We start from the raw sequence: 27,546 nt of genomic DNA, 5'->3' as shown, positions 1-27,546 counted from the left end.
GTGCATTATTAAAACTCATAAAACAGTAAACCAAAAAAAAGAGTGAATTTGCTGTATGTAAACTTTAAAATAATTAATAGATAAATAAGTTGAGATATATTAGAAGTTGGACTCATCGTCTTGGGGAAAACTGGAAGTATGCATAGCCTACAATTTTATGGCTGGTAGTGCCAAAAATAAGATGGTTGGTATTTATCCTCTCTGACCCCATATATGCCAGTATCTTTTAATGGTTTTCCACGGTTCTGTTATGCATAACCGACTCATTCTCACTCTGAAAACACATTTATTTTACCTTTTAAACCATATACTAAAGGTCACAGTAACATGCAGTAACATTTTTACAGTTGGAAATTTTAAAAATCTAGAAGAATCAACAGAATAACTATTTGTACTAAAAACAGAGTTCAAAGAAGGGGCAGAATATAAGATCAACACATGCAAATTGATGTTTTTCCCATATACCAATTTAAAAAAGTAATAGAATAAAAGATCCCATTAACAATAGCAGGAAAAGCTAAACAGTTCCTAAGAATAAACAAAACAGTAGTATATAAGACCTATTTGAAGAAAACAATAAAAACTGACTAAAAGACATAAAATATGAATTGGATAAATATCTTGTTCCCAGATAGGGAATCTTAGTATTGTACAAATTATTATTTGCCAGTCTCCCAACATTAATTGGCAATCCAATCAAAATTTCAGTTGAATTTTTTATAGACCTTGATAAGTTGATTGTCAATTTTATATTGAATACTGAAAAAGAAAATGCGTCAAAAAATTAAAAGGAAGACAAAAATTGAAAAGAAAAATTTAAAAACAAACATTATATTGATTGAAACAGTGTGGTATTGTGTAAAATGATAGCCTCATTTATATAAAATAATTCAGTGTGCAATTAAGATGCTGTTTCAAATCATTATAAGAAAGGATGAATTATCAATAAATGATGTCTATTATCTATTTGGGGAAAAAGTTAAAGTTATGTTCTGCCTTTGTACTGCATCAAATTCCAGAGATGGATATAAAAAACAAAACTAGAGAACTACTAGGAGAAAATATAAGAAAATATTTGTATAATCTGTGAGAAAAGGAAGACATTTATAAGTAAGAGACAAATACAAGAACAGTGAAGGAAAAGTTTTACACATGTAAATTCAAAACTTCTGAATATAAATAATACTAAAAAAGGAATTCAACAAAAGATTAAAATTCAAAATATGTGAAGAGCTTCACACAACTATTTTAAAAATACAAGACAATAGAAAAATAAGAAAGGATATGAACAGGCCATTCAAAAAAGAAGGACCTAAAAATGGCCAATTAGTTTATAAAATGATCTTTAGTCAGACATGTAACCAAAGAAATTTTAGGTAATGTGATATCTGTTTTTCTCATCAGATTGGAAACAAAATGAAACAAAAAGATTGGTCATATTCAGAATTGGAAAAGTGATGGAAGTGGGCATGCTCATCTACTGTGGGTGGAAGATGAATTAATTAAGCTTTCATGTGGAACAAGTTTATCAAAACTGTGAGTTCCTTTTACTACCAATTCCCTTTCAGGATTTCCTACAGAAATAGTTACACATGTGTATAAACAAAGATGTTTATTGTAGCATTGTTTGGGGTATAGCTTAGGTGCTGGAGCCGGACTATGTGGACTCTACCACTAACTACTATTCTGACCTCAGGCAACTTAATATTTTTGTGACTCAATTTTCTCATCTGTAAAATGAGGAATAGAATATTACCTACTCTGTGTCATTGTTGTAAGGAACAGAGAAAATAATATACATGTAAAGTGCTCAGCACATGGCCTGGCACAATGAGTTCAAGTTATCAGGTGGCATTAATAGTGAAAAATTTGAAATAACTTCATAAATGTTCATCAAGATGGGGAAGGACTCTATTACAGGACACCATACTATAGACCTATATATGTGTATATATATATATATGTATATACATATATGTATATATATATGTATATTTTTTAAAATTTATTTTCAATGAGGTGAATTTATTGTACTGACATGGAAAGATTAGCAAAGAGTTTAACCAGCACAGCCCCTGTTTGGTTTCTGTAGCTCTCTTGGCAAAGGGTAGGGACAATCTAAGCAAGCACAGTTAAAGCTTTAGCTCACATTGAGTACATCACATCCACTTGCATTCCACTGACCAAAGCAAATCATATGGACCCGGCCTATTGGGAGGCACTGAAGTCATATTAGTTAAGGGCATGGATGTACAATCATCTTACAGGGGACAAAGTGAATAGTTGGGAACAGTAATACCATCTACCAAAACTGGCTATCCACAGCCCCATGACCCCACCATTGAGTAGACATCCCACACTCTATGTGTGAGTGTGTGTTTTCTATTTAGCTTCAGAATCCGTATCTATGACCACACATATGAGAAAAACACTATGGAACATTTGCCTGTGGATTCCCCGAGCAAATGAGGTTACAATGGGACCTCAACAATGAGAGATAATTCCTGATTTCTTGTGTCTCCACTGGAAAGATGTAGATACTTAGGTGATCACCAGGCTCATTCCCAACTTAACTGTTTTGTTCCTTCATAATATCCTGGACTTTCAAATTTGTGTTTTGTTCCTTGTAAAAAACTATTTCATTTAATTTTAACACCACCATTATAGGGTAGCTATTTTATCCTCATTATAAATTATTGTGTATCATAGGCCTTCCAGAAGCACTCTCTTATTGTTAAAACTCTGATTATGAGTATTAATTGTGCATGACAATTCTGAGTAGTTTGGGAGGATGGAGTTGGGAGACCTTCCTTGTATCAATGTTATAACAGTGTCTCAGGAATACATATCTATAACAGGTGTGCTCATTTTTCAAACCTAAGACCCAGCTTTGTGGGGTTAGGGTATGAGATGGCTTTGGGCTCTTGTCAACCACAGCAGAAGGGGGTTCTTGGGATTGTAGCCTCTGGTAACAAGATCACATTGTCTAAATTTATCTCAATGTAGGCTGAGTCATGAGAAATATTTGGCTTCATGATTTTATTATTGAGATGTCCTGTTACTTCTGTGGAAATATGTCATGAAGGTTAAATTCCAGAATTGGAAAACTCAAAAGGCTTTGGGGATTAGCTAGGTGGACTGCATAAACACTATACTACTGCTGGGTGGAGAACAGAAAGAGTGAAATTACATGTGACTAATTTGATGGTAAGGCATGACAGTCAAAAAGCATTTAATTAAGAAGGAAAACAAACACAGTCCTGTCAACAAAAGACCTATGGGCAAATTTTGGTTCATGGGTCAAGTTTACAATCTCTGAAATTATGCCCTTACCTTTGCCAGTAAGGGCTAGTAGCAAATAGTAAAACACATGAGGAAGTCCAATGCCATGATCTTTAATCAGAAGACTCTTCAAAGGAGAGAATTTGCACCCAAAGAAATAGAGAAAAAGAATTCTCTGAAGAGAGTTTAAAATAAATTTATTTAAAGTCCTCAGGACTTCCCTGGTGGTGCAGTGGTTACGACTCCGCACTCCCAATGCAGGGGGCCCAGGTTCAATCCCTGGTCAGGCAGCTGGATCCCACATACATGCCACAACTAAGAGTTTGCAGGCTGCAAATAAGGAGAATGCCTGCTGCAACTAAGACCCAGTGCAACCAAATAAAGAAATATTTAAAAAAAATAAAAATAAAATTCTCAAGGAAGGGAAGATCCTAGTTTGAATACACCCCAGCTCCACACCAGTCTCATCCCAACTCAGTTTTCATAAGTCCACATCTGTAGGTTCCGGCAGATAGTGGAGACCTCAGGATCAGTTTGAGGGCTGACTGAAAGAGCAGGTATGGGTCTTCCTCACCTTCTGGCTAAATCAATGTTTCTCAAACTTTACTATGCATCAGAATTACTTGGAGGGCTTACTAAAACATACATGACTGGTGACCGGAACTTCTGATTCAGTAAGTCTGGGATGGGGTCTGAGAATTTCTATCAAGTTCCAGATGATGCTGGTGTTTCTGGATCAAGAACCAAATTTTGAAAAAACACTGGGGCAGGCAACAGTCTGGAGACCAGTATTGGAGATCCCTAATAAAAGGCAGTGTGAGGAAAGAGTTAGCTGACTCTTGGAACCATAATAGTGCTTCCCATATCTCCAAAAATAAAGAATTAAAACCAACCAGAATATGGGGAACAAATCTCCTATACAGAAAAATTCCACATTTATGTATATATTGCCTTGTAAAGGAGGTGGAGCATAACTCCAGGCCTGAGATTGCTTATCCTTCAGAAGGCCACCTTGCATCTTTGGCTGATGGCTGGTGTCTGGGAATTTGGATTTGGGGAGGGTTCTTACCACCCTAACTGATAAGAGTTTGCTGTGCCTACCCTGTGTTACCGTGTGGTTTATACTGAACACCTGCTCTCCTTCTGGGAGTCTGGAATTTGATATGTGCTGACAGAGGGTGCCTGTGTGACTAGCCCTCATTACAGACCTTGGGCACAGAGTGGAAAGATGTGAAAGTCTTCTGACTACTTCTACTTTCTTAGAGAAAAAAGAAGCAAGGTTTAGTGGTCATGAATTTAAGATGTCAAATGAGCACAGTGATATTTTTCTCTTGCCATATTTAAGTGTTTTAGTGTAGGCACATAACCAAAGGTAATGTTTAGCCTAGCAAGTACGGAGGAAAGGGCGAAGGAATTGAGAGTGCATGGTAGGGTATGATTATAATGTTGGCCCATGGCTTATAGACCAGGTGGGCTAGGAACTGAAGAGAGAGCAGGTTGATGGAGGGCATGAAGTGGAGTCAAAAAACTGTGGAGGGGCTTCCCTGGTGGCACAGTGGTTGAGAGTCCACCTGCTGATGCAGGGGACACGGGTTCGTGCCCCGGTCTGGGAAGATCCAACATGCCGCAGAGTGGCTTGGTCTGTGAGCCATGGCCGCTGAGCCTGCGCCTCCGGAGCCTGTGCGCCGCAATGGGAGAGGCCACAACAGTGAGAGGCCCGCATACCGCAAAAAAGAAAAAAAATAACAAAAAAACTGTGGAGTTAGAGTAATGGAGTGAATGTGCTGAAAAGATAAGAGACGGTTTTGGAGAGTGGGTTGCTTGAAATCGAGATTTTGGTGGTAATGACATAGGTAGATTATAAAATCATTGGAATGAGAAGGTTACTGAAGTGAGAGGCCAAGTGATAAAGGCCTACCTCAACACTCATACTTATTCTCCCGTCCTCCTTAATAACAAGAGCCTTGATTTTACCTGGACACACTGCCTCTCTGTATAAAGACACATTTCCTAGGCTCCCTGGTAGCTAGATATATGTGACTAAATACTTCCAATGAGATATAAGTGGAAATGTTATATGGGACTTCTCGTAATTTTCCTTAAAAGGGTTGTGGCCTTCTTCTATATTTCTTTTTCCTTCTGTGTAGAATGTCCATATATTGGCTGGAGCTCCAGCAGCCATCTTGGACCATAAGGTAGAAGCCGTATGCTGATAGTGGAGCAGAAAGAGATGCTGTGGAACTGTTACACCACTTCAGGACTATCTTCCTCTAGAGTTTTTCATATGAGAGGGAAATAAACTTAAACCTTTTTTAATCCATTGTTACTTTGGGTTTTTCTATTATATGCAGTGGAATCTAATCCTAACTAATACATTGGATTGGTGAAAGTATTACCTACACAGATGTGAACTACAGAATAATGCTGCACATCCATGTTCATGGCAGCATTATTCACAATAGCCAAAACATGGAAACAACCTAAGTGTCTATCAGTGGAGAAATAGATAAAGAATATGTGGTGTATATACCAAATGGTATATTATTCAGCAAAGAAATGAAGGAAATCCTGCCTTTGCAGCAACATGGATGGACCTTGAAGTCATTATGCTAAGTGAAATAAGTAAGACAGAGAAAGAGAAATATTGTATGATCTCACTTCTATGTGGAATCTAAAAAACAGAACAAAGTACCTGAATTCATAGATGCACAGAACAGATTGGTGGTCGGCAGAGGCGGGGGGTGGGCAAAATGGGTGAAGGGGGTCAAAAGGTAAATACTTCCAGTTATAAGATAAACAAGTCCTGGGGATATAATGTACAGCATGGTGACTACAGTTAACAATACTGTACTGTATATTTGAAAGTTGCTAAGAGAGTAGATCTTTAAAGTTCTCTCATCATAAGAAAAAAATTTGTTAACTATTTGTGGCCATAGATGTAAACTAGATTTACTGTGGTGATCATTTCATAATATATATAGAAATCATTATATTGTACACCTGAAACTAATATAATGTTATATGTCAATTACGTATCAATAAAAAATTGAGATTTACAAAACTGCTGGAAAAATTAACTACAGGAGTAGTTATATATAGAGAGAGGGGGAAAACTTGGTGCTAAAATCTTCACTGAATGAAGAGGAGTAAACGGGAGGTCCGTAAATAATTTCAAACAGGAGAGGTAGTGGGTGCTTTAAAGAAGCTGGGGAATTTGAGAAAGCAGGGAGAAACAGCAGTGAGGACCAAGGCAGCAAGGAGGATCGAGGAAGACACGCACCCCACCTTTGTTCCCGCGCTAAGATATTGCCTTTTAAAATCCTGTGTTTGATTGAGGAAATAAGATATGGATAGGACATGTCACTTGTGTTTCAAACCAAACAATATTAGAGATGACATACTAACTCAGAGCAATGATCTATCCCAGATTATTTTCTGGAAGAACATGCTTGCCCCACAGACATTTCAAAATGTTAAGCACCCCATAATCTTCTTAATCACTTTTTAATAAAATAGTGAAGTATTATTCACTATTTTATTTACTCCTTTAAAAACTCATCCATACTTTTATCTCCCATGTTTAACTTATTCATGTAATTAATCATTAATTTACTGAGGTCTTACTGTGTTTCAGGTACTATATTAGGCACTAGGAACATACAAATTACAAAGTATCTTCATCAAAAGAGTTTACTGTTTCAAGGAGGAACTAGGTGAGAGAAACAATTGATATTCTATAGTGTGACAATGATTGTCACCAAATATAATTGAGCAATATACCAGGTGCAGTGTGAAGCATAAAGATAGGTCACCTATTTCATCCTGGAGATTTCTGAAATAGGTAACAGATTATGTGAATCTTGAAGGTGAAATAGGTTGGGCAAGTGGAAAATGTAACAAGAGGAGGGTACAGCATGAGAATGTGTGTAGAAGCATGGAAAAACAGCACTTTGGGAAATTCCAAGTAGACAGCCTGGAGGATGTTTGTATAGTATTATACATTATATTACTACTGACAAAAGTAACCATGCACAGATCCAGTATTGAGTAAAATTATCTCATTTATGAATGTACTTGTTATTAATATACAAGTTTTTTTTTTTTTTTGCTAGTGGAGACTATTGGCTTAATGTGCTCAGCTATAAGAAAGAACTTACCTAAGTATTTCAAGAAAATGTGTCTTTTGACCTCATATTACTATTTTCTCCTCTCTACAACTGTAGTCTATACTTACTCAACAAAGGAACAAAATTGCTATAGTACGTAATAGTATGCTTTATTAGAAGAACGTAATTTGTAGAGTAATCAAGGGAAAAGATAGCAATTTAAATGAATGGTACTATCCAATATTCTTCCTCCTCTGAGAAAATTCCACCAGACTATGACTCTGGGTCAAATCCTGAACCAAAAGAATACATTTCTTTTTTAAAAAAATAATTTTAAAATTTTAGAATAGTTTTAGATTTAAGAAAAACTTGGGAAGTTAGTACAGAGTTCCTGTGTATCCCACACACAATTTATTTTATTGGTAACATCTTACGTTACAGTGCTACATTTGTCACAACCAATAAACCAATCAGTACCTTGTTATTAACCATAATCCATACTTTATTAATATTTCTTCCATTTTTACTTAATGTCTTTCTATGTTCCAAGATCCCATCCAAAATACATTACATTTAGACATCAGGTCTCCTTAGGCTCCTCTGTATTATGACAATTTCTCAGACCTTCCTTTTTTTTTGATGAGCTTCAGTTTTGAGATGGTCAGGTATTTTGTGAGATATTCCTGAATCTAGGTTTGTCAGATTTTTTTCCTCATGGTTAGACTGGGTCATGGTTTTAGGGAGGAAGACCACAGAAGCAAAGTACCCTTCTCATCACATCATATCAAGAGTACATACTATCCACATGACTTTACTATTGATGTTAATTTTGATCACCCAGCTGAGGTAGTGTTTGTCAGATTTCTCCACTGTAAAGTTATTTTTCTCCCTTTACTGCTCTTTGGAAGGAAGTCACTCTATGCAGCCTACACTTAAGGAATGGGGAGTTATGCTCCAACTCCTGGAGGGCAGAGTATTCAGGTAAATTGTTTGAAATTCTTCCATATGGGATTTTTCTCTATTCTACCCCACTTATTATTCAATCACTTATTTATACCATTATGGACTGATGGGTATTTTTTATACTTTATATTATAATCCAATGCTAGGTTATTTATATTGCTGTTCAAATTGTTCCAGCTTTGGCCATTGGGACCACTTTCTGTTGGTTCCTGTGTCCCTGTGACATACCCCACCATCAGTTTGCTTTTTGAGCCCTTCCTTACTTTCTGGCACTACAAGAAAGCATTTTTCTGTATAATAAAATTGGGGAAATGATACAACCTTTTAATATAATTACAAAAGCAAGATATGGTAAATTGATGAATATTAATACATATTCACCAGTAGCTAGGGCTTTGTATCTTGAATTCTTTTGATTTCACTTTCCTATTCACATCCTACTTTTAGCTTGGATTAGAATTTAACCAATGATTTTTTTTTTTTGGTAACCTTTCATATTATAAGTAAAATGAGAGCATCAGTGAATTTAGAATTACATGCTTTTTATTTAAAGAGGAAACTGGGGTACTTATTGCTGATAACTAGGAATTACATTATCAAAGGACTAATTCAACGACTTAAATGCTGAAAGAGGCAAATTTGTTTGTTAAAAGAAGGAAATGAAAAAGAAGCAGCTTTCAATTTACCTTTGAATTGGAAGAGTCTGCAGATTAAAAGATACTAGGTCCATTTCAATAGAGGATAAATCCCCAGTATCGCAAGGATTATGGAAGAAAAAAGACCTTCTCAAAAAGCATTTCCACAGGTGAAATTAGGTGAAATAGCAGGGAATTGTACACATAGTTACATGATTAGGAGGAAGTTGTATTTCTCACATTTCTGGTTCTCTTATTTATTGTACATTGGGAAAGATAATGATTTCTAATGTTGTTCTTCCAGTTGTTCAAATTTATTTTTTGGTTAAGCAATAGGTAGCAATCCCAAATGTATTACACCACAGCTTATTTATGAACACAGTTGGCTGGTACATCCAGTTCCTTTCTTCATGAAATTAGGTGTGCCAGACATCTAACATTTAGTTAACTACTCTGACAGACAAGAAGAGAGCAAAACTTCTAGGGATGGGAAAACAGAATCAACAGCAGCACTTGGACATAAACTGGAGGCCCTGGTTTTCATTTCATTTGCTTTGTTTTTCATAACTACAGTGTGTGACATAAGAAGAACTATTATAAGCAGGATACCCCTATATGTAGTTGTTATCAATCCTAATTTATTACATAACTGACTTCTTTGAATACTTATTACTTAGACTCTCTGTGTGGGAGGGTGAGGAGGGGAGAAAGTAGGAGTTGGGAGGAGAAAATCCAATCGCATTTGTAGGCCACACCAGCAGTTGATGACTACTTATCACAGTTCTAAGATAAAGTCTTGTAGCCTAATATGGGAACTAAGAGATCAAAAAAGACTGGACAGCTCATTTAAAATCCCAAGTTTTCCAGCTAAGTTGAACATGTTGGCAGCTGGTAGATTTTAGAATGATCCATGAGCCTAGAAATTTGAAGGTAGTTTCTTCATTGAGAAAATAGAGATGTTTTGCTTAGAGGAAAAGAGTGAAAATGACAAGGTATCAGACACCCTAGTGAACAGCTAATGAAACAAAGTGTTTAAGTATCTGTATATCTTATCCTAGATATATACAACTGTTATAAATCCATTATTTCCCTTATCTCTCAGGAAAAATACATTTAGTTACAATATTAAAAACAAATAAAAGATTAAACTTCCAGTAAAAAACCAAATACTGTCAGAAGCACAGTTACATGGAGTCACCCATTTCTTATGTAGATATTGGCTTATGCTCCCCACCATATTATTTGATAAATGACAGCAAACATTTATTAAGCACCTACCACAAGGGCAGAGTCAAGATGACAGACTAGGAGGACGCAGAATTCGCGTCTCTGCACAACTAAGGCACCTACCAGGTACTGGTGGGGGACCATGGACACCTAAGGGGATGGGAGGAACCCCCAGCCACCGGGTAGGATGTGGGGCATGTGGCGTGTGAGGGGGGAGGAGAAGTGGAGGCGGGACGGGACTGGCACTCCTGAGGGGCGGCTGTGGGAAGGGAAGGGATCCCACTCCTGCAGGGGAAAATTGGTCATTGGGAGGGCAGAGGAGCAAAAGGAAGCGTGCCCAGGTTTCCCCTGCCCACTTGGGCTCCCGGGAGCCTGCTGAGATCCCAGGCCTGATCCTCTGCACACTGAGGCCCCCTCCAGCCATGCGGGTCCTGAGGGAGTGGGAGGGAGGGAAAGGGGAGGAAAAGTAAAGGCCAGACCTACAGAACCGGCACCCCTAAGGGGTGGCTGGGGGAGGGGAGGAGTCCTACACCCAGTGGGACCCACCCACGGTTAGGGGTCAAGTGGGGATGGGGGAGAGCCTGGGGGAGACCCAGGGAGGGGGGTTGTGGAGGAATGGAAGGGAACCTGGCCAGTGTTTTCCCTGTGCACTTGGGCACCGGGGAGCTCCCTGGCCTAATTCTCTTCCCTCGGAGCCTCCCTGCTGCCGCACAGAGCCCGAGCCCCGCCCCTACACCCCACACAGGGCCCTACCTCTACACTTGGAGAGCCCCTCTGAGAGCCCCTCCAACCACGCTGGGCCTAAACCCCATCCACACACCCTCACCCACGGCTGTACCTCCGAACTCCAGAACTCCACATTCCAAGGGCCCTCCTTTGGAGGTGCTACCTCTCCCATTTCATGGGCACGTCCTAAGCAGGGCTCTGCCCCACGCTTGAACGTAACCCTGACTAGGCCCTGCCCCATGCTCAAAAGTCACCCCCACCACTGCCTAAGTTACACCCCTGCCTAAACTCTGACCCCCATAGCCAAGGCTTTTTTTTTCTTTTTCCTCTGTTAGATTGGAGTTCTGTTTTACCTTGTTGTTGATTCATTTATATTTTTATTTTTTCTAATAAATCTTTTATTTTTCTTATTTTATTTTATTCTTTATACTTTGTTATTGTTCTGCTCCTTTTGGCTTGTTCCCCCCCTTTATTTTCTTTCTTTTTTCTGTTGTGGTTTTGTTTTACCTTGTTGCAGTTGTTTCAATTATATTTTTATTTTTCCTAATACATTTTTTATCTTTCTAATTTTATTTTGTTTTTTATTCATTGTTACTCTACTGTTCCTTCTTTTCTCTCTCTTTTTTTTTTTTTTAACCATGCCACATGTTTTGCGGGATCTTGGTTCCCAGGCCGGAGGTTGGGCCTGAGCTCCTGTGGTGGGAGCTCTGAATCCAAACCACTGAACTAACAAGGATCCTCAGACCCCAGGGAATATTAATCAGAGTGAGACCTTCCAAAGGTCCTCATCTTGGCACCAAGACCCAGCTCTATCCAACTGCCTGCAAACTCCAATGCTGGATGCTGCAGGCCAAACAACCAGTAAGACTGGAATACACCCCACCCATAAAAAAAAAATACAACAAAAGATATGTTGCAGACAAAGTAGCAAGGTAAAAACCTACAAGACCAAATAAATGAAGATGAAATAGGCAACCTACCTGAAAAAGAGTTCAGAGCAATGATAGTTAAGATGATCCAAAATCTCAGAAACATAATGGAGAAAATACAAGAAACATTTAACAAGGATCTAGAAGAACTATAGAGCAAATAAACAGTGATGAACAATACAATAACTGAAATTAAAAATACTCTAGAAGGAATCAATAGCAGAATAACTGAGGCAGAAGAACGGATAAGTGAGCTGGAAGATAAAATGGTGGAAATAACAGCAGGGAGCAGAAAAAAGAATGAAAAGAACTGACAACAGTCTCAGAGACCTCTGGGACCATATTAAACACACCAACATTTGAATTAGAGGGGTCCCAGAAGAAGAAGAGAAAAATAATGTGAGAAAATATTTGAATAGATTATAGTCAAAAACTTCCATAACACGGGAAAGGAAATAGTCAATCAAGTCCAGGAAGTGCAGAGAGTCCCGTACAGGATGAACCCAAAAAGAAACACGCGGACACACATATTAATCAAACTATTAAAAATTAAATACAAAGAAAAAATATTAAAAGCAACATGGGAAAATCAACAAATAACATACAAAGGAATCCCCATAAGATTAACAGATGATCTTTCAGCAGAAACTCTGCAAGCCAAAAGGGAGTGGTAGGACATATTTAAAGTGATGAAAGAGAAAAACTGACAACCAAGATTAGTCTACCTGGCAAGGATCTCATTCAGATTTGACAGAGAAATCAAAAGCTTTACAGACAAGCAAAAGCTAAGGGAATTCAGCACCATCAAACCACCTTTACAACAAAATGCTAAAGGAACTTCTCTAAGCGGAGACACTGGAGAAGAAAAAGACCCATAAAAACAAACCCAAATCAATTAAGAAAATGGTAATAGGAACATACGTATTGATAATAACCCTGGATGTAAATGGATTAAGTGCTCCAACCAAAAGACAGACTGGCTGAATGGATACAAAAACAAGACCCTTATATATGCTGTCTACAAGAAACCCACTTCAGATCTAGGGACACATATAGACTGAAAGTGAGGGGATGGAAAAATATATTGCATGCCAATGGAAATCAAAAGAAAGCTGGAGTAGCAATACTTATATAAGATAAAATAGTTTTAAAATAAAGACTGTTACAAGAGATAAGGAAGGACACTACATCATGATCAAGGGATCAATCCAAGAAGAAAATGTAACAACTATAAATATTTATGCACCCAACATAGGAGTACCTCAATACATAAGGCAAATATTAACAGCCATAAAGGGAAATCAACAGTAACACAATAGTAGTGGGGGATTTTAACACCCACTTACACCAATAGGCAGATCATCCAGAGAGAAAATAAATAAGGAAACACAAGTTTTAAAAGACACAATAAACCAAAGAGACCTAATTGATATTTTTAGGACATTCCACCTGAAAGTGGAAAAATACACTTTCTTCTGAGGTGCACATGGAATGATCTCCAGAATAGATCACTAATCAAGCCTTGGAAAATTTAAGAAAATTGAGATCATATCAAGCATGTTTTCTGACCACAATGCTATGAGATTAGAAATCAATTACAGGAAAAAGAACAGTAAAACACAAATACATGGAGGCTAAACAGTGTGCTGCTAAATAACCGAGAGATCAATGAAGAAATCAAAGAAGAAATAAAAAAATACTTAGAAACAAATGACAACAAAAACACAATGATCCAAAACCTATGGGACACAGCTTAAGCAGTTGTAAGAGGGAAGTTCATAGCAATTCAAGCTCACCTCAAGAAACAAGAAAAATCTCAAATAAACAATCTAACCTTACACCTAAAGCAACTAGAAAAAGAACAAAGAAAACCCAAAATTAGCAGAAGGAAAGAAATCATAAGATCAGAGCAAAAATAAATGAAATAGAAACAAAGAAAACAATAGCAAAGATCAATAAAACTAAAAACTGGTTCTTTGAGAAGATAAACAAAACTGTTAAACCTTTAGCCAGACTTATCAAGAAAAAAAGGGAGAGGACTCAAATCAATAAAATTAGAAATGAAAAGGGAGAGATTACAACTGACACCACAGAAATATAAAAGATTATAAGAGACTACTACAAGCAACTCTATGCCAATAAAATGGACAACCTGGAAGAAATGGACATATTCCTGGAAAAGTACAACTTCCCAAGATTGAACCAGGAAGAATAAGAAAACATAAACAGACAAAATACAGGTTATGAAATTGAAACTGTAATTAAAAATATTCCAACAAACAAAAGTCTAGGAACAGATGGCTTCACAGGCGAATTCTCTAAAACACTTAGAGAAGAGTTAACACCTATCCTTTTCAAACTCTTCCAAAAAATTGTGGAGGGAGGAACACTCCCAAATTATTCTATGAGGGCCGCCATCACCCTGATACCAAAACCAAACAAACATATCACAAAAAAAAGAAAATTAGAGACCAATATCACTGATGAACATAGATGCAAAAATCCTCAACAAAATATTAACAAACAGAATCCAACAGCACATTAAAAGAATCATACACCATGATCAAGTGGGATTTATCCCAGGGATGTAAGGATTCTTCAATATACACAAAACAATCAATGTGATACACCATATTAACAAATTAAGGAATAAAAACCATATGATTATCTCAATAAATGCAGAAAAAGCTTTTGGCAGAATTCAACACCCATTTATGATAAAAACTCCAGAAAGTGGGCATGGAGGGAACCTACCTCAACATAATAAAGGCCATATATGACAAACCCACAGAAGACATCATTCTCAATGGTGAAAAACTGAAAGCATTTCCTCTAAGATCAGGAACTAGACAAGGAAGTCCACTCTTGCCACTATTATTCAACATAGTATTGGGAGTCCTAGCCACAGCAATCAGAGAAGAAAAAGAAATAAAAGGCATACAAATTGGAAAAGAAGTAAAACTGTGACTGTTTGCTGATGACATGATACTATATATAGAAAATTCTAAGGATGTCACCTGAAAACTACTAGAGCTAATCAATGAATTTGGTAAGGTTGCAGGATACAAAATTAATGCACAGAAATCTCTTACACTCCTATACACTAACAACAAAAGATCAGAAAGAGAAATTGAGGAAACAATCCGATTTACCATCGCAGCAAAAAAAATAAAATACCAGGAATAAACCTACCTCAGGAGGCAAAAGTCCTGTACTCAGAAAACTATAAAACACTGATGAAAGAAATCAAAGATAACATAAACAGATGGAGAGGTATACCATGCTCCTGGATTGGAAGAATCAGTATTGTGAAAATGACTATACTACCCAAAGCAATCTACAGATTCAATGCAATCCTTATCAAATTACCAGTGGCATTTTTCATAGAACTAGAACAAAAAATTCCACAATTTTGTATGGAAACACAAAATAACCCAAATAGCCAAAGCAATCTTGAGAAAGAAAAACGGACCTGGAGGAATCAGGCTCCCTGACTTCAGACTATACTACAAAGCTACAGTAATCAAGATAGTATGGTACTGGCACCAAAACAGAAATATAGATCAATAGAACAGGATAGAAAGCCCAGAGATAGACCCATGCACATAGGGTCACCTTGTCTTTGATAAAGGAGACAAGAATATACAATGGAGAAAACACAGCCTCTTCAATAAGGGGTGCTGGGAAAACTGGACAGCTACATGTAAAAGAATGAAATTAGAACACACCCTAACTCCAGATACAGAAATAAACTGAAAATGAATTAAAGACCTAAATGTAAGGCCAGACACTATAAAACGCATAGAGGAAAACATAGGGGGAACACTCTGACATAAATCACAGCAAGATCCTTTTTGACCCACCTCCTAGAATAAGGGAAATAAAAACAAAAATAAACAAATGGGACCTAATGAAACTTAAAAGCTTTTGCACAGCAAAGAAAACCGTAAACAAGATGAAAAGACAACCTCAGAATGGGAGAAAATATTTGCAAACGAAGCAACTGACAAAGGATTAATCTCCCAAATATACAATCAGCTCATGCAGCTCAATATCATAAAAACAAACAACCGAATCCAAAAATGGGCAGAAGACCCAGATAGATATTTCTCCAAAGAAGACATACAGATAGCTAACAAATACATGAAAATATGCTCAATGTTACTAATCATTAGAGAAATGCAAATCAAAACCAAAATGAGGTATCACCTCACACTGATCAGAATGGCCATCAGCAAAAAATCTATTAACAATAAATGCTGGAGAGGGTGTGGAGAAAAGGGAACCCTCTTGCACTGTTGGTGGGAATGTAAATTGATAGATCCACTATTGAGAACAGTATGGAGGTTCCTTAAAAAAACTACAGATAGAGCTACCATATGACCCAGCAATCCCACTACTGGGCATATACCCTGAGAAAACCGTAATTCAAAAAGAGTCATGTACCACAATGTTCATTGCAGCACTATTTGCAATAGCCAGGACATGGAACCAACCTAAGTGTCCATTAACAGATGAATGGATAAAGAAGATGTGGCACATGTATATATATTGGAATATTACTCAGCCATAAAAGGGAATGAAATTGAGTTATTTGTACTGAGGTGCATGGACCTAGAATCTGTCATACAGAGTGAAGTAAGTCAGAAAGAGAAAAACAAATACTGTATGCTAATGCATATATATGCGATTTAAAAAAGCGGTACAGATGAACCTAGGGGCAGGGCAGGAATAAAGATGCAGACTTAGAGAATGGACTTGAGGACACAGCAGGGAAGAGGAAGCTGGGATGAAGTGAGAGAGTAGCATTGACGTATATACACTACCAAATGTAAAATGGATGGCTAGTGGGAAGCTGCTGCATAGCACAGGGAGATCAGCTCAATGCTTTGTGATGACCTAGAGGGATGGGATAGGGAGGGTGGGAGGGAAGCTGAAGAGGGAGGGGATATGGGGATATATGTATACATATAGCTGACTCACTTTGTCGTACAGCAGAAATTAACACAATATTGTAAAGCATTTATACTCCAATAAACATGTCAAAAAAAAAAAAGAAAGCACCTACCACATGTCAGGAACTCTACTAAGGACAAACAAAGATGACTAACAGAGTACCTGAGCTCACAGTCCAGGAATTACTGGAAGGAAAAAGTGATGGGTCATAAGAGTAGGGAAGGTAAGTCAGTACAAATGAAAAGCTGAGATTTCACTGTAGGGAAAAGAGGAAAAAAGGATTAATGCTTTGGAAAGAGAAATAAAAGTAGCTTTCTGGGCAATGTGAAGCTGAGAGTTGTTCAGTCTTGTCAGGTTCTGAAAGCATCTCCAGATCCAGCTTTCAAAGAAAACTGGGACAGTGACAATGGAACAGCTAAAAATAGGTCATAATTATAGCAAAGAAAGCCACAGCCAGCATAAACCTGGCCACTGTTATTGTTGAAGTTGTGGAATTGTTGCTTTCAATTACTCTTGTCATTAGCGGCTTCCTGATACGATCTTCTGTGGTGAGGATAGCTTTTCGAGCTCCATCCCACTTTCCAGGGCCCTGTAGCCGATACTGGATTGGAGTACAGGGTCCCCAAAATAGCTGTAATGCCAATTTGGGGTCAGTGAAGGCCAGGGACAGCAGATTGGGCCTGACGCCCACCAGATCAGCAAGCTCATCCATGGTATCTATATAGTCTCCCTGAATGGTATGGCGTTGACTGTCCACATACCTGAAGCAGAGAAGACAGAAGCCATGCTTATTAACAATTCAGTCACTCCATCAATTAATCAATGCTTCCTATCTGCTCTTGGCTCAATATTGAGCTAGGAGCTGTAGAAAATAGTGAAGAAAGACACTGTCTCTATCCTTAAGGGCCTTATAGTCCACTGGACTAGATAAGATAGATACACATGAAACAGAGAAGAATGTAAGACTTTTGGTAAATCATGTGGTATTAGACTCCTAAATAGAAATGTAGAAGAGGGTAGTTAAAATCGAGCTATGATAAGTCCTTGAAGGATGTGGAAGAAATAGATAAGCTGAGAACAAAGAGGAAAGAATTACAAGTCAATATATATAATGTAGATTATATATTGTAGAAGTTTGGCAGTGAAAGGAAGGAGGAAAATAGGAAAGCACCTAGAAAGGGTATCAGGGTTAAATAAAAAAGTTCTTTCTCCTCCTTGCAGAAGGGAGAGTTATGCTGGTATAATCAATTGAAGAAAACCATGTCTTTGGGCATGGGATGATTGTGCCTCTGACTTTTCCACAAAAATTTAGGAACATCATCAACATCAACTTTGTTCAAATAAAGATCACCAAGTGAATAAGCACAAGTTCTGAAATTCAGATTGCTAAATGTGTCCACCCAAGCACTAAAATACTGGCTGGTGGTACCACCTTCCCAGATCCTATAGATTACTCATACCAAAAGCCACTGTGACCTGAGTATGTTGTCACATGACAGCCAGCAAAGTGGCCTCTGCAGATTTGTAATTTAACCATATCTACCTTTCATAAATTCACCACTGCCTTTCCTTTCTCTGGCAGCTCTAATAGCCCTTCAAGTAATCCTTGCCAAAATAATATGCCTGGTTTTCTCTCCATGTGCTTTTTCCTACCTGACTTTTCTTTTAGGCCCTAAACACAGAATTTTCTTAAGCTTTTCTCTCCTTTCCCATCCATATTCAAACCACTTGGTGGTATTTCTCTATTCTATTGTCACAAACTATTATTTCCTTTTCCTTCAAAATATACTCTAAATCCTTAAACAGACACGAGGACAATAAATACAGTACAACATTGCTCTTATTAAGAAAGAAGTGGGAAAAAATAACCACCTATCTTCCTAGGAGAATTCTTACCTTTTGGCCATATCCTCTCGAGCCTTAGCTATTTCTTTTATCATTTCATTTTGTGAGGGCAATGTCTTTATCCCTAAAGAGAAAAATCAAAATTTTAAGTGTAAAATTAAAATTACCTCAGTATGAACACTAATCCTATTAACAATTACCATGCTATGGAGAATTCAAAGGAATACAGGCTAGTTGTACCAAGGAGGTTACACCTTCGCTTGATCACCTTACCCTACCACCACCAGAATATAATCATATTAACCTCAGTAGTTTACTCTTTTCTACTTTGTCTTTGGAAGATATTTCTCCTAATCTGCTTTCCAACCAAAAGCTGCCTCCTCCCTAACATAGTCTTTCAATTGGGAAATGAAATATGGACATGAGGAAATGATAAATGGCCTTAAAAGTATACGGAAAATGAGGTACAAAGTAAAAGGGTGGGGGGAATATGGGAAACACACCTGTACTTGTACTCTTAATAACAAAGAGGCTTTATACCACAGGGAGAAGGAAGTAAAAGTAAACTCTCAGTCCTGTTGTATGCCTACAGTTCCATGGAAGATAAGCCTTACCTTCTAAAATTTTTATTTACTGAGAGTGAGGGGTAAGGTCAAGGGCAACTCATAATACCCAATCTTAACAGATAAATTTAAGCACCAATGAACAGTTCCAGTAGCAGGAATTTAACACCAAGGACATGGCTAGACAAAGGTAGAATAGTATTTAAGTTGACATAGACAACTCTCAATTTAAATGATTTGCTTTATGCCTGGATTTACAGGCACTATGCTATGTAGAAAACTTTAGCCACACCCAACTCTAAAGTGTTACTCCACAAAATTCTGGAATGTGTAATTTTAGAATGGGAATATATCTTCCCTAATACAATCCTTCTCTACAAATACTCTCAAGTGGTTATCTCATTCCTCCTTAAATATCTCTGGTGATGGGGATCTCATCACCTGAGGAGATGATTTAATTGTTTGGCTGCTCTACTTGCTGGAACATTATTCTTTTCATTGACCCCAGAACCTGGCTCCATGCAACTGGCACCAGTGGACTTAGCTCTGCCTTCTAGGGCCAAGGAGTCTAGTATTAACAAATGACAGCGTTTGAACCATTTGAGAACAACCGTCATAACTTCTTTAAGTCTTTTCATTATCAGCCTTAAAGCCTTAACAGTTCCCCATATAACAGGTTTCACATTTTCTGCCACATTGGTTACCCTTCTCTGGGCACACTCTAGTAACTATCCTGGTGTGTCCCTCTTAAAACATGAGACAAATTCAACACTCAAGAAATAACCTTTTGTGTTTTGCCATGTGTTCTTTTCATTTTAGCCTTGGGAATTATTACGTATGTTCATAAGTCAATGAGGAATCACTGAAATGCTTCATTTGAAGTTAATCACAGGTCTTAAGATGCTCATGAAACACAGTTTGAGAGTTGATTTCCAAATTATTTCTTGTAGAACCACCGTAATTTTTACTTCTCTTAAGTAGAAACATTATGGAGGAGGAGGTCATTTCTTGCCTGTGACACAGCCAATTCATCCAAAAAACAAAACAAAACAAAAACCCAACCAAAGAAAAAATCACTATAAATTAGATAGGTAAATAGATAGGAATATATAAAGATGTGTACTGTATCCGGTGGTGCAGTTCTTAATTCATTGATACTGTTGTTGCAGTGTTTCCTCATTCAGGCACATGTCATTTTTACCATATGTATTTCCCTCCTTCCTATCTTGCTCCTCCTCTTATATTACCAGTTTACATCAATGGCCACAGCCCTGAGCAGATTCTTTTTCTCGCTTTCATCTCCAACATACATTCCATCCAAATCTTTTCAAATTCACCAATGAAATTTCATTCAAATTTGTCTCCTTGTATTCCTTTACCTTAGTTTAAAGCCCTCATTACGCCTTTCTTGGACTTTTGTCACAGGCTCGCAACTGACCTATTTCCCATTTCATTTCCCTCTAACACATCTTCTGAATTGCAAATCTGATTTGACTCTGCCTCTGCCAGTTAATCCTTCAATTGTTTTCTATTGCCTACATTGAATGTGAACTTCTTGCATGGCACCTAAGGATTTTTCTTGGTTTTGCCTCTATAAATATCTCCAGCTTCATTTTCTTTAATTCCTATAATACTTTATTCTCCAGAATTCTGAACTCCTTATAGTTCTCAGGACTTGGTTTATTTTGTCATTTTCTCTAACTTTGCATAAATATTACTAATTGTTCTCTTCTCTGGTCAAGATGGTCAAGATGGTCTTGTCCTTTTAGTAAACTCTTCTTTTTTACAGTGTATTTGCAGTTGTAGGGAGAATTGGGTACTTATTCCTTCCTGCTCCCATAGCCAGCTCCTCTACATTGTTATTGGACACTTGTTTAGGATATAGTAAATACCTGCTGAATGAATGAACACATTAAATGTCTGTTTACTTGTCTCCCTTGCTTGACTCTGAGTTCCGTAAAGATAGGAATTTTCTGTTTGGTCATATTTGCATCTCCAGCACCTAGCGGAGGGTCTGGCATACACTAAGAGGCCAGTAAATGTTAGCTGACGAATGTTGTTGAAGAACAGTGTGGAACTGAAGTTCAGAGATTTCCTAAGTGTTCCAAGACAAGGTTCAAACGGGGTGAGCCTGAATTGTAACTCTGTGGAACTAAGTCTTTCAGTCGGCTCTCAGGCCTAAGTCAGATTGTATTTATGTAGTCCTGACTAGTCCCTGCACTTTAAATGTAAAGACTATGTTACAAGAGAAAGGAGGTGTGGCTGCCATTCTGCTCTTTCAGTCCAGTCCAGCCTTTTACCATGACTGGAAATTGAGAAGGTAGTTCATAAGCTGAGATCCTCAGATAAGAACTTTCTACTATAGAGTTTAGAAAACGTCCAAAACTAAACTTGCAGTCACTGAATAGAGATGTATTAGCTACCTCCCATGTGCTAGGCACTGGTCTAGACTTGGAAGACAAAGGCAAATAAACATGATTCTTTTATTTAAAGAGCTTTCAATATACTACAGAGAGGGAGGAAATAAACAGGCTTTTTCCACACAAATAACGAGTAAAGGGGAGGCATACCAGGCAGAGAGAGCAACAGAAGCAAAGACATAAGGTACAAGAGTACCTGCTGTGTTTGCTGCATAGTGGGTAAGTCATTCAGTGCATCTAGAAAATTGTAGGATGGATGGTAAAGAGCTGCAAAAGATGGGCCTGAGAAAGCAGCCTGTATCCAATTTGTGGAGGAATGTGAATGCCATGCTATGACATAATGCTTCCTTGTGATCCAGAGAACTGGTATCATTTCATATGGTTTTCAAGGGAAGAAAGTTACTAAATGAAAGTGGAACACTTGCAAGGGCTCTTGAGAGGGCTACAAATGAGACAAAAGAATACTAGATTTCTGTCAAGGTAAGCAAGTGGGTTCAGTGTTCTATAAAAGCGTGGAATATTTTCTTGACAAGAGAATAGTAATTCTAGAGAACAAAGGAAGAAGGGAAATGTGGCTTGGTGGTAAAGGACAGGCCAGGGAAGAGGACAGGCAGAGTTGGGCAGGTTTGAAAGAATGGGAGAAACTAGCTGATTCTAAGGTCTTAAAATTGGCACAGTGAAAGCAGAATTCAGAGATGAGAAAGCAAGGATTTGGTAAGCAGAGAGTAGAACAAAAACCTCAGGGTTCCTTTTGGAAACTTGATAAAGTTATAGGGATTCTCTGATGATTCCTTCCTTCCAAGTGTTAGAAGAAAGCTAGAGGGATTAGCACTAAGATTTGCTAGCAGAGGAAACTGGGCTTTTTGTGCATTTCCCCTAAGATCCCCTAATCCCATAGCCATAATGCAGAATCTTCCAAATACTCATTTTCCCTAATCCTCTCAATGGTTCACTTGGTCCTGGAAAAGAGTCTCAGTTGTTCAAAGTATACAAGATGCTGTGGCCTATTTTAATGCAACTTTTTCCTCTTACATAATTGACCCAGTTAAAAGATTCACTTTATATGACTGGAATTAAGCCAACTTAACGGGTTACTTGCATTGGATTGCTGGTCCAGTGCTCAAGGAGTACATGATCTACTGGATAGAATTAAAAGGAATTAAGAAATGAAAGAACTTTGGGACTTCTCTGGCAGTCCAGTGGTTAAGACTCCATGCTTCCACTGCAGGGGGCATGGGTTCGATCCCTAGTTGGGGAACTATGACTCCCACATGCCCCAGGGCACAGCCAAAAAATTAAAAAAAAAAAAAGAAATGAAAGAACTTTGGGGAAATTTGGAAAAAATTTTTATCTATCAACTCTAACATCATTGCTTCTTTTTTCTCTGCTACCATGAGGATCTTCACGAGGGAAGAAGAATCTGTAATTTCAATAAGAACTCTTTTAAAACATATTTATTTATTTACTTGGCTGTGCCAGGTCTTAGATGTGGCACGCAGGATCCTCTTTGCAGCATGCTGGATCTTTAGTTGCGGCATGTGGGATCTAGTTCCCTGACCAGGGATCAAACCCAGGCCCCCTGCATTGGGGATGTGGAGTCTTAGCCACTGGACCACCAGGGAATTCCCTCAACAAGAACTTTGAATAGTTTTAATTAAACATTAGTAATGGTACAAAGAACTTCTTTGTTAGAAGGAACCTTAAAAGTCATTTGATTTCTCCCTATTCTGAGGCTTGAATCTACTTCCTATTGGCCTGACCAAAGTTTATTTTTAATGTTAAGCTAATATTGTGCAAACCCTCAAAATTTCACTCCTTGGTTCTGGTTCAACGCTTTGAAGTGTTACTAAGCAAATATATAAAACCTTCTGCCATGGGGCATCTCTTCAGGGTATCTGAAGGGAACTTTCATATCTCCCCTAAATCTTATCCTCTCCAGGCCAAACCTCTCCAGCTCCTTTAGTTGTACTTCAAATGGCACATTTTCAAACCCCTTAACCACTCTTGTCTCTCCCCTTTTAATGTACTCCAGTTTCACTTTTTAAATGTCTGTGGGTGTGGTCTCACCAGTTCAGGGAAGAACAGTTGTAAATTCCAGGACATTATAGTTTTTAATGATGCCAGATATAGTTAAGTCTTTTGGAAGCCACATCATTCTGCTGATTCATATTGAGCCTGCTATCCCAAACCCCAAAGTTTTTTCTCGTGTTTTCCTAGCCAAAACTTTCTGAAAGAGGGAACATAAAGGGCAGAAAGTAAGACTTTGAGTGGCTGAATCTTCTTCATTCTGGACTAGTCTTTAACCAGCTCTTAATTTTTGTCTGAAATGAAATCACAGCACTTCTATATTTGACTTTCTCTAAGTATAATGAAAGAAGATTAAATTCTTTTGCTTCACAAATATGTATCAGTTGTCTAAAATCTAGATGAGTGGATTTTAATCTGGAGTGCATATTGGAATCACCTGGGGAACATTTTCTCAGCAATCTTATGTCAGTCCCACACAGACTTATTAAATAAACACCATCAGGAAAAACATGTCTCTTTTGGGGAAACTTCCTAGGAGATTCTGCTATATGTCCATGATTGTAAGTTACTACTTTATATTCCCTCAAAAATTAATTTTTGAGCACTAATTTTGTGCCAGGCACTGTTACAATCATACATACTGTCTCAGCTATTTATAAGCAAGAACATAAACATAATTAAACAAACCACTAAGTAATTCGGTAGTCATCTTGCATGGTCACTTACCTTTAAATACTTGAGTGACCCAGCGTCCTTGGAGCTCTGAAATGGGCATAATGGCACCCAAGGGCTGGATCAAGCCTATGATTGCAAGAGTTGGCTTTTCTAGGTTAGGAGGGAAGACCTTTTTATACAGGGATATCTTGTTTTTGACTACTTTGACAGAATCTTCAACAAAAGGAAAGGCAAAGCTATAGCCTGTAGCAAAGATCACAGCATCAATGTCATCCTCTCTGGAGCCATCCTCAAATATGGCCGCTGTCTCTGTGAATTCCTTCACGTTTGTTTTCACCTTCACCAAGCCCGAAATTATACAGTTTGGCAGATCATCATTTATGGTTGGTTGCTGACTCAGAGCTCTGTGAAAGATGATAAAGAAGGAAAAATGAGAGAGATCATGAGAGAGAGAGATCATTGCCATGTAAATAAAATTCTATTTTGATTGAGGTGGTTAATCAATTTGCCAATAGTGTCCCTTTATTCATGAAGTTTGGGAAAGGTCTAATGTATACCAGCTTGATAAAGGTAAGGATCTCAGAGTACAAGTTGGACCCTGGGGCTTCCCTGGTGGCGCAGTGGTTGAGAGTCCGCCTGCCGATGCAGGGCACACGGGTTTGTGGCCCAGTCTGGGAAGATCCCACATGCCGCGGAGCGGCTGGGCCCGTGAGCCATGGCCGCTGGGCCTGCGTGTCCAGAGCCTGTGCTCTGCAACGGGAGAGGCCACAACAGTGAGAGGCCCGCGTACCGGAAAAAAAGAAAAGAAGTTTGACCCTGGATGGCATTGAAAGAAAAGCTGTTGGAGAAGTGAGGGAAGGATTGTTTTATTTGAAGAGTACGTGCATGGTTTCTCAAGGACTAATAATGCTCTCAGTGATATGATAAGTCCACAGTCTAGTAGCTTCTATCCATATATCAAGAAATCTGCGGAACTGGACTATCAGCATTCTGTTGAGTCTCTTCCTCTTCAAAGGCCCAAGAGCCAGGCTTGGACCATCATTTTCCAAAAGGTATAATAAATTGCATGTGTATAGTGACTTACAGTTATAAACTGTTTTTACATACATTAACGTATTTGAGTCTCACGCAAACCCAACGAAGGAGGCAGGACAGTTTTCATTATCCAGGTCCTATAGAGGAGGAAACTGAGGCCTAAAGAAGTTAAGTGGCTTGCTTAAGGTCACACAGCCTAGGATTTTAGGATTTATATCAAATGCTTTTTTATGAATTCCCTTGAGATACTCTAGGCATGGTAAGTAGTGTTTCCTCGAAATAACATAGGATAAGGTGCAGAATCTTGGACCTTTCTAAAAGCAGTGCGAATCCTTGGATCCTGTGTTAACAACTCTGGGAATCCTCAGCCCATGATGTTCAGACAGAGCTGGCCTCTCCTTAGGAACAAATATGTTTAAACAGTATTACTGGTTTGCTGCATTTAGTAATTCTTTGATGCAAACCTTTAGGTACAGATTCTGTCCTCATTCCAACCTCATCATTTCATCTTTCTCTCCAGACTTACTCCTGTTCACTAACAGTACCACCATCCACATTTTGTGGCCCAAGCCACATAACTGTGAGTCTTACATCTAGTCACCAAGGCCACACTTTCTCCTCTTAACACCCCCAGAATAGTTTTACTTATGCTGTTTCACCTGGGCCATTACAGCTGTCTCTAGGGCTTCCTGCTCCATCCCCTTTCAATCTATCTTCTACATCATTTTTGGAGTGATTGTTCCACAATGTATTTATTATTATGTCACTCACCTGCTTAGAATCTTTCAGTGGCTCTGGGCTGTCTTCATTCTAAACTTTTTATTTAGCAGAGCATACAAACATTTTCATATATCTGCCCAGTGAACCAGGAGCTGTACTCAGTCACTCTTCCATCTTTGCCTGTAGTCCAGCGAAACCAAACTATGTGCAGTTCTCAGAGCATAATGTATTTTTTGCTATTCCAAGACCTTGTATTTATAATTAGAATGCTACTTCCTTACCCTATTTGTTTGACTCTCTTCTATTATTCCATATAACCTCAATATATTTTGTGATCACCAAAGTTATGGATGCTACAGTTTCCATAATTGGGTGAAATAAATTCCTGAAATGTTGTTGGCAGGCACAGTCTCAAAATATCACCCCCACTGATTAATTTCAAAGGAAAAATATCTTTACAGTAAAGAAACCTAGTAGATACCACCTAATCCAAGTGATCGAATTTTACATCATTAATATGCAATAAGCTGCTATCATACAGCTCTTGATGTGATCCACCAAGAAGGCACAACATAACATATGAGTATTCGCACCAAAATTGTTTAACCTAAATATAATAGAGGAAGAACTACTATGAAAGTCCAAATTTAGAGACTTTCTGCAAAACAAATGGCTTCAATTCTTTAAAAAAAATCCATGTCAAAAAAAGAGATTTATTTCAGACTGAGAGATTAAAGAAATATGACAACTAAATGCAATGGTGTAATACCTGACAGGATCTTGGATTTAAAAATAAAAAAGCTACAGGTAATTCCCTGGCAGCCCAATGGTTAGGATTCTGCACTTTAAGCCACATGGCATGGCTAAAAATTTTAAAAAGCTACAATATTATTGAAACAGTTTGGGAAATTTGAATATGCAATATATTAGGTAATGGTATTTTTATCAATGTTAACTTTACTAAGTGTGATAATTATGTTTATGTAGAAGAATGCCCTTTTTCTTAGGCAATATATGCTAAAGAATGTAGGGTAAAATGTCTTACTGACTGCAGCTTACTCTCGAATGGTTCAGAAAAAAAAATGTATGAATATATGTATGCATATATAGATGCCATATATGTATGGATCTATCTATCTCCAGAGAGAGGGAGAGAGAGAAAGCAAATATAGTAAACTGCGAATAATAGGCAAATCTAAGTGAAGGATATATGGGTGCTTATCGTACTTACTATTCTATAGCAAGTAAACCTAAACATTGGACTCCCTGTTGGCGCAGTGGTTAAGAATCCACCTGCCAATACAGGGGACACAGGTCCGGGAAGATCCCATATGCTGCAGAGCAACTAAGCACGTGCACCACAACTACTGAGCCTGCGCTCTGGAGCCCGTGAGCCACAACTGCTGAACCTGCATGCCACAACTACTGAAGCCTGA

The 27,546-nt window shown here is 38.1% G+C and overlaps 1 protein-coding gene across 2 annotated transcripts in view; it reads right to left on the bottom strand.

The window, feature by feature from the left end:
• Window positions 1-16,927: 16,927 nt before the first annotated feature.
• The window catches only part of LOC116755174 (dimethylaniline monooxygenase [N-oxide-forming] 5-like), a 29,405-nt gene continuing 18,786 nt past the window's right edge, over window positions 16,928-27,546 (bottom strand). The window contains exons 6-8 of one of the 2 annotated variants that reach the window (XM_032634170.1): window positions 24,407-24,759; window positions 18,721-18,793; window positions 16,928-17,585 (exon numbers count right to left, since the gene is read on the bottom strand). In XM_032634170.1, coding sequence (XP_032490061.1) covers window positions 17,240-17,585; window positions 18,721-18,793; window positions 24,407-24,759 — 772 coding nt within the window. In that variant the 3' untranslated portion in view covers window positions 16,928-17,239. Of the gene's footprint in view, window positions 17,586-18,637; window positions 18,794-24,406; window positions 24,760-27,546 lie in introns of those variants that run through there. The other variant, XM_032634179.1, reaches the window with a different exon arrangement.

The sequence above is a fragment of the Phocoena sinus genome, chromosome 1 (assembly GCF_008692025.1).
Source record: "Phocoena sinus isolate mPhoSin1 chromosome 1, mPhoSin1.pri, whole genome shotgun sequence".
Lineage (NCBI taxonomy): Eukaryota > Metazoa > Chordata > Mammalia > Artiodactyla > Phocoenidae > Phocoena > Phocoena sinus.
Note: the sequence above shows the minus strand (reverse complement) of the source record. Positions and strands in the feature narration are given on the sequence as shown.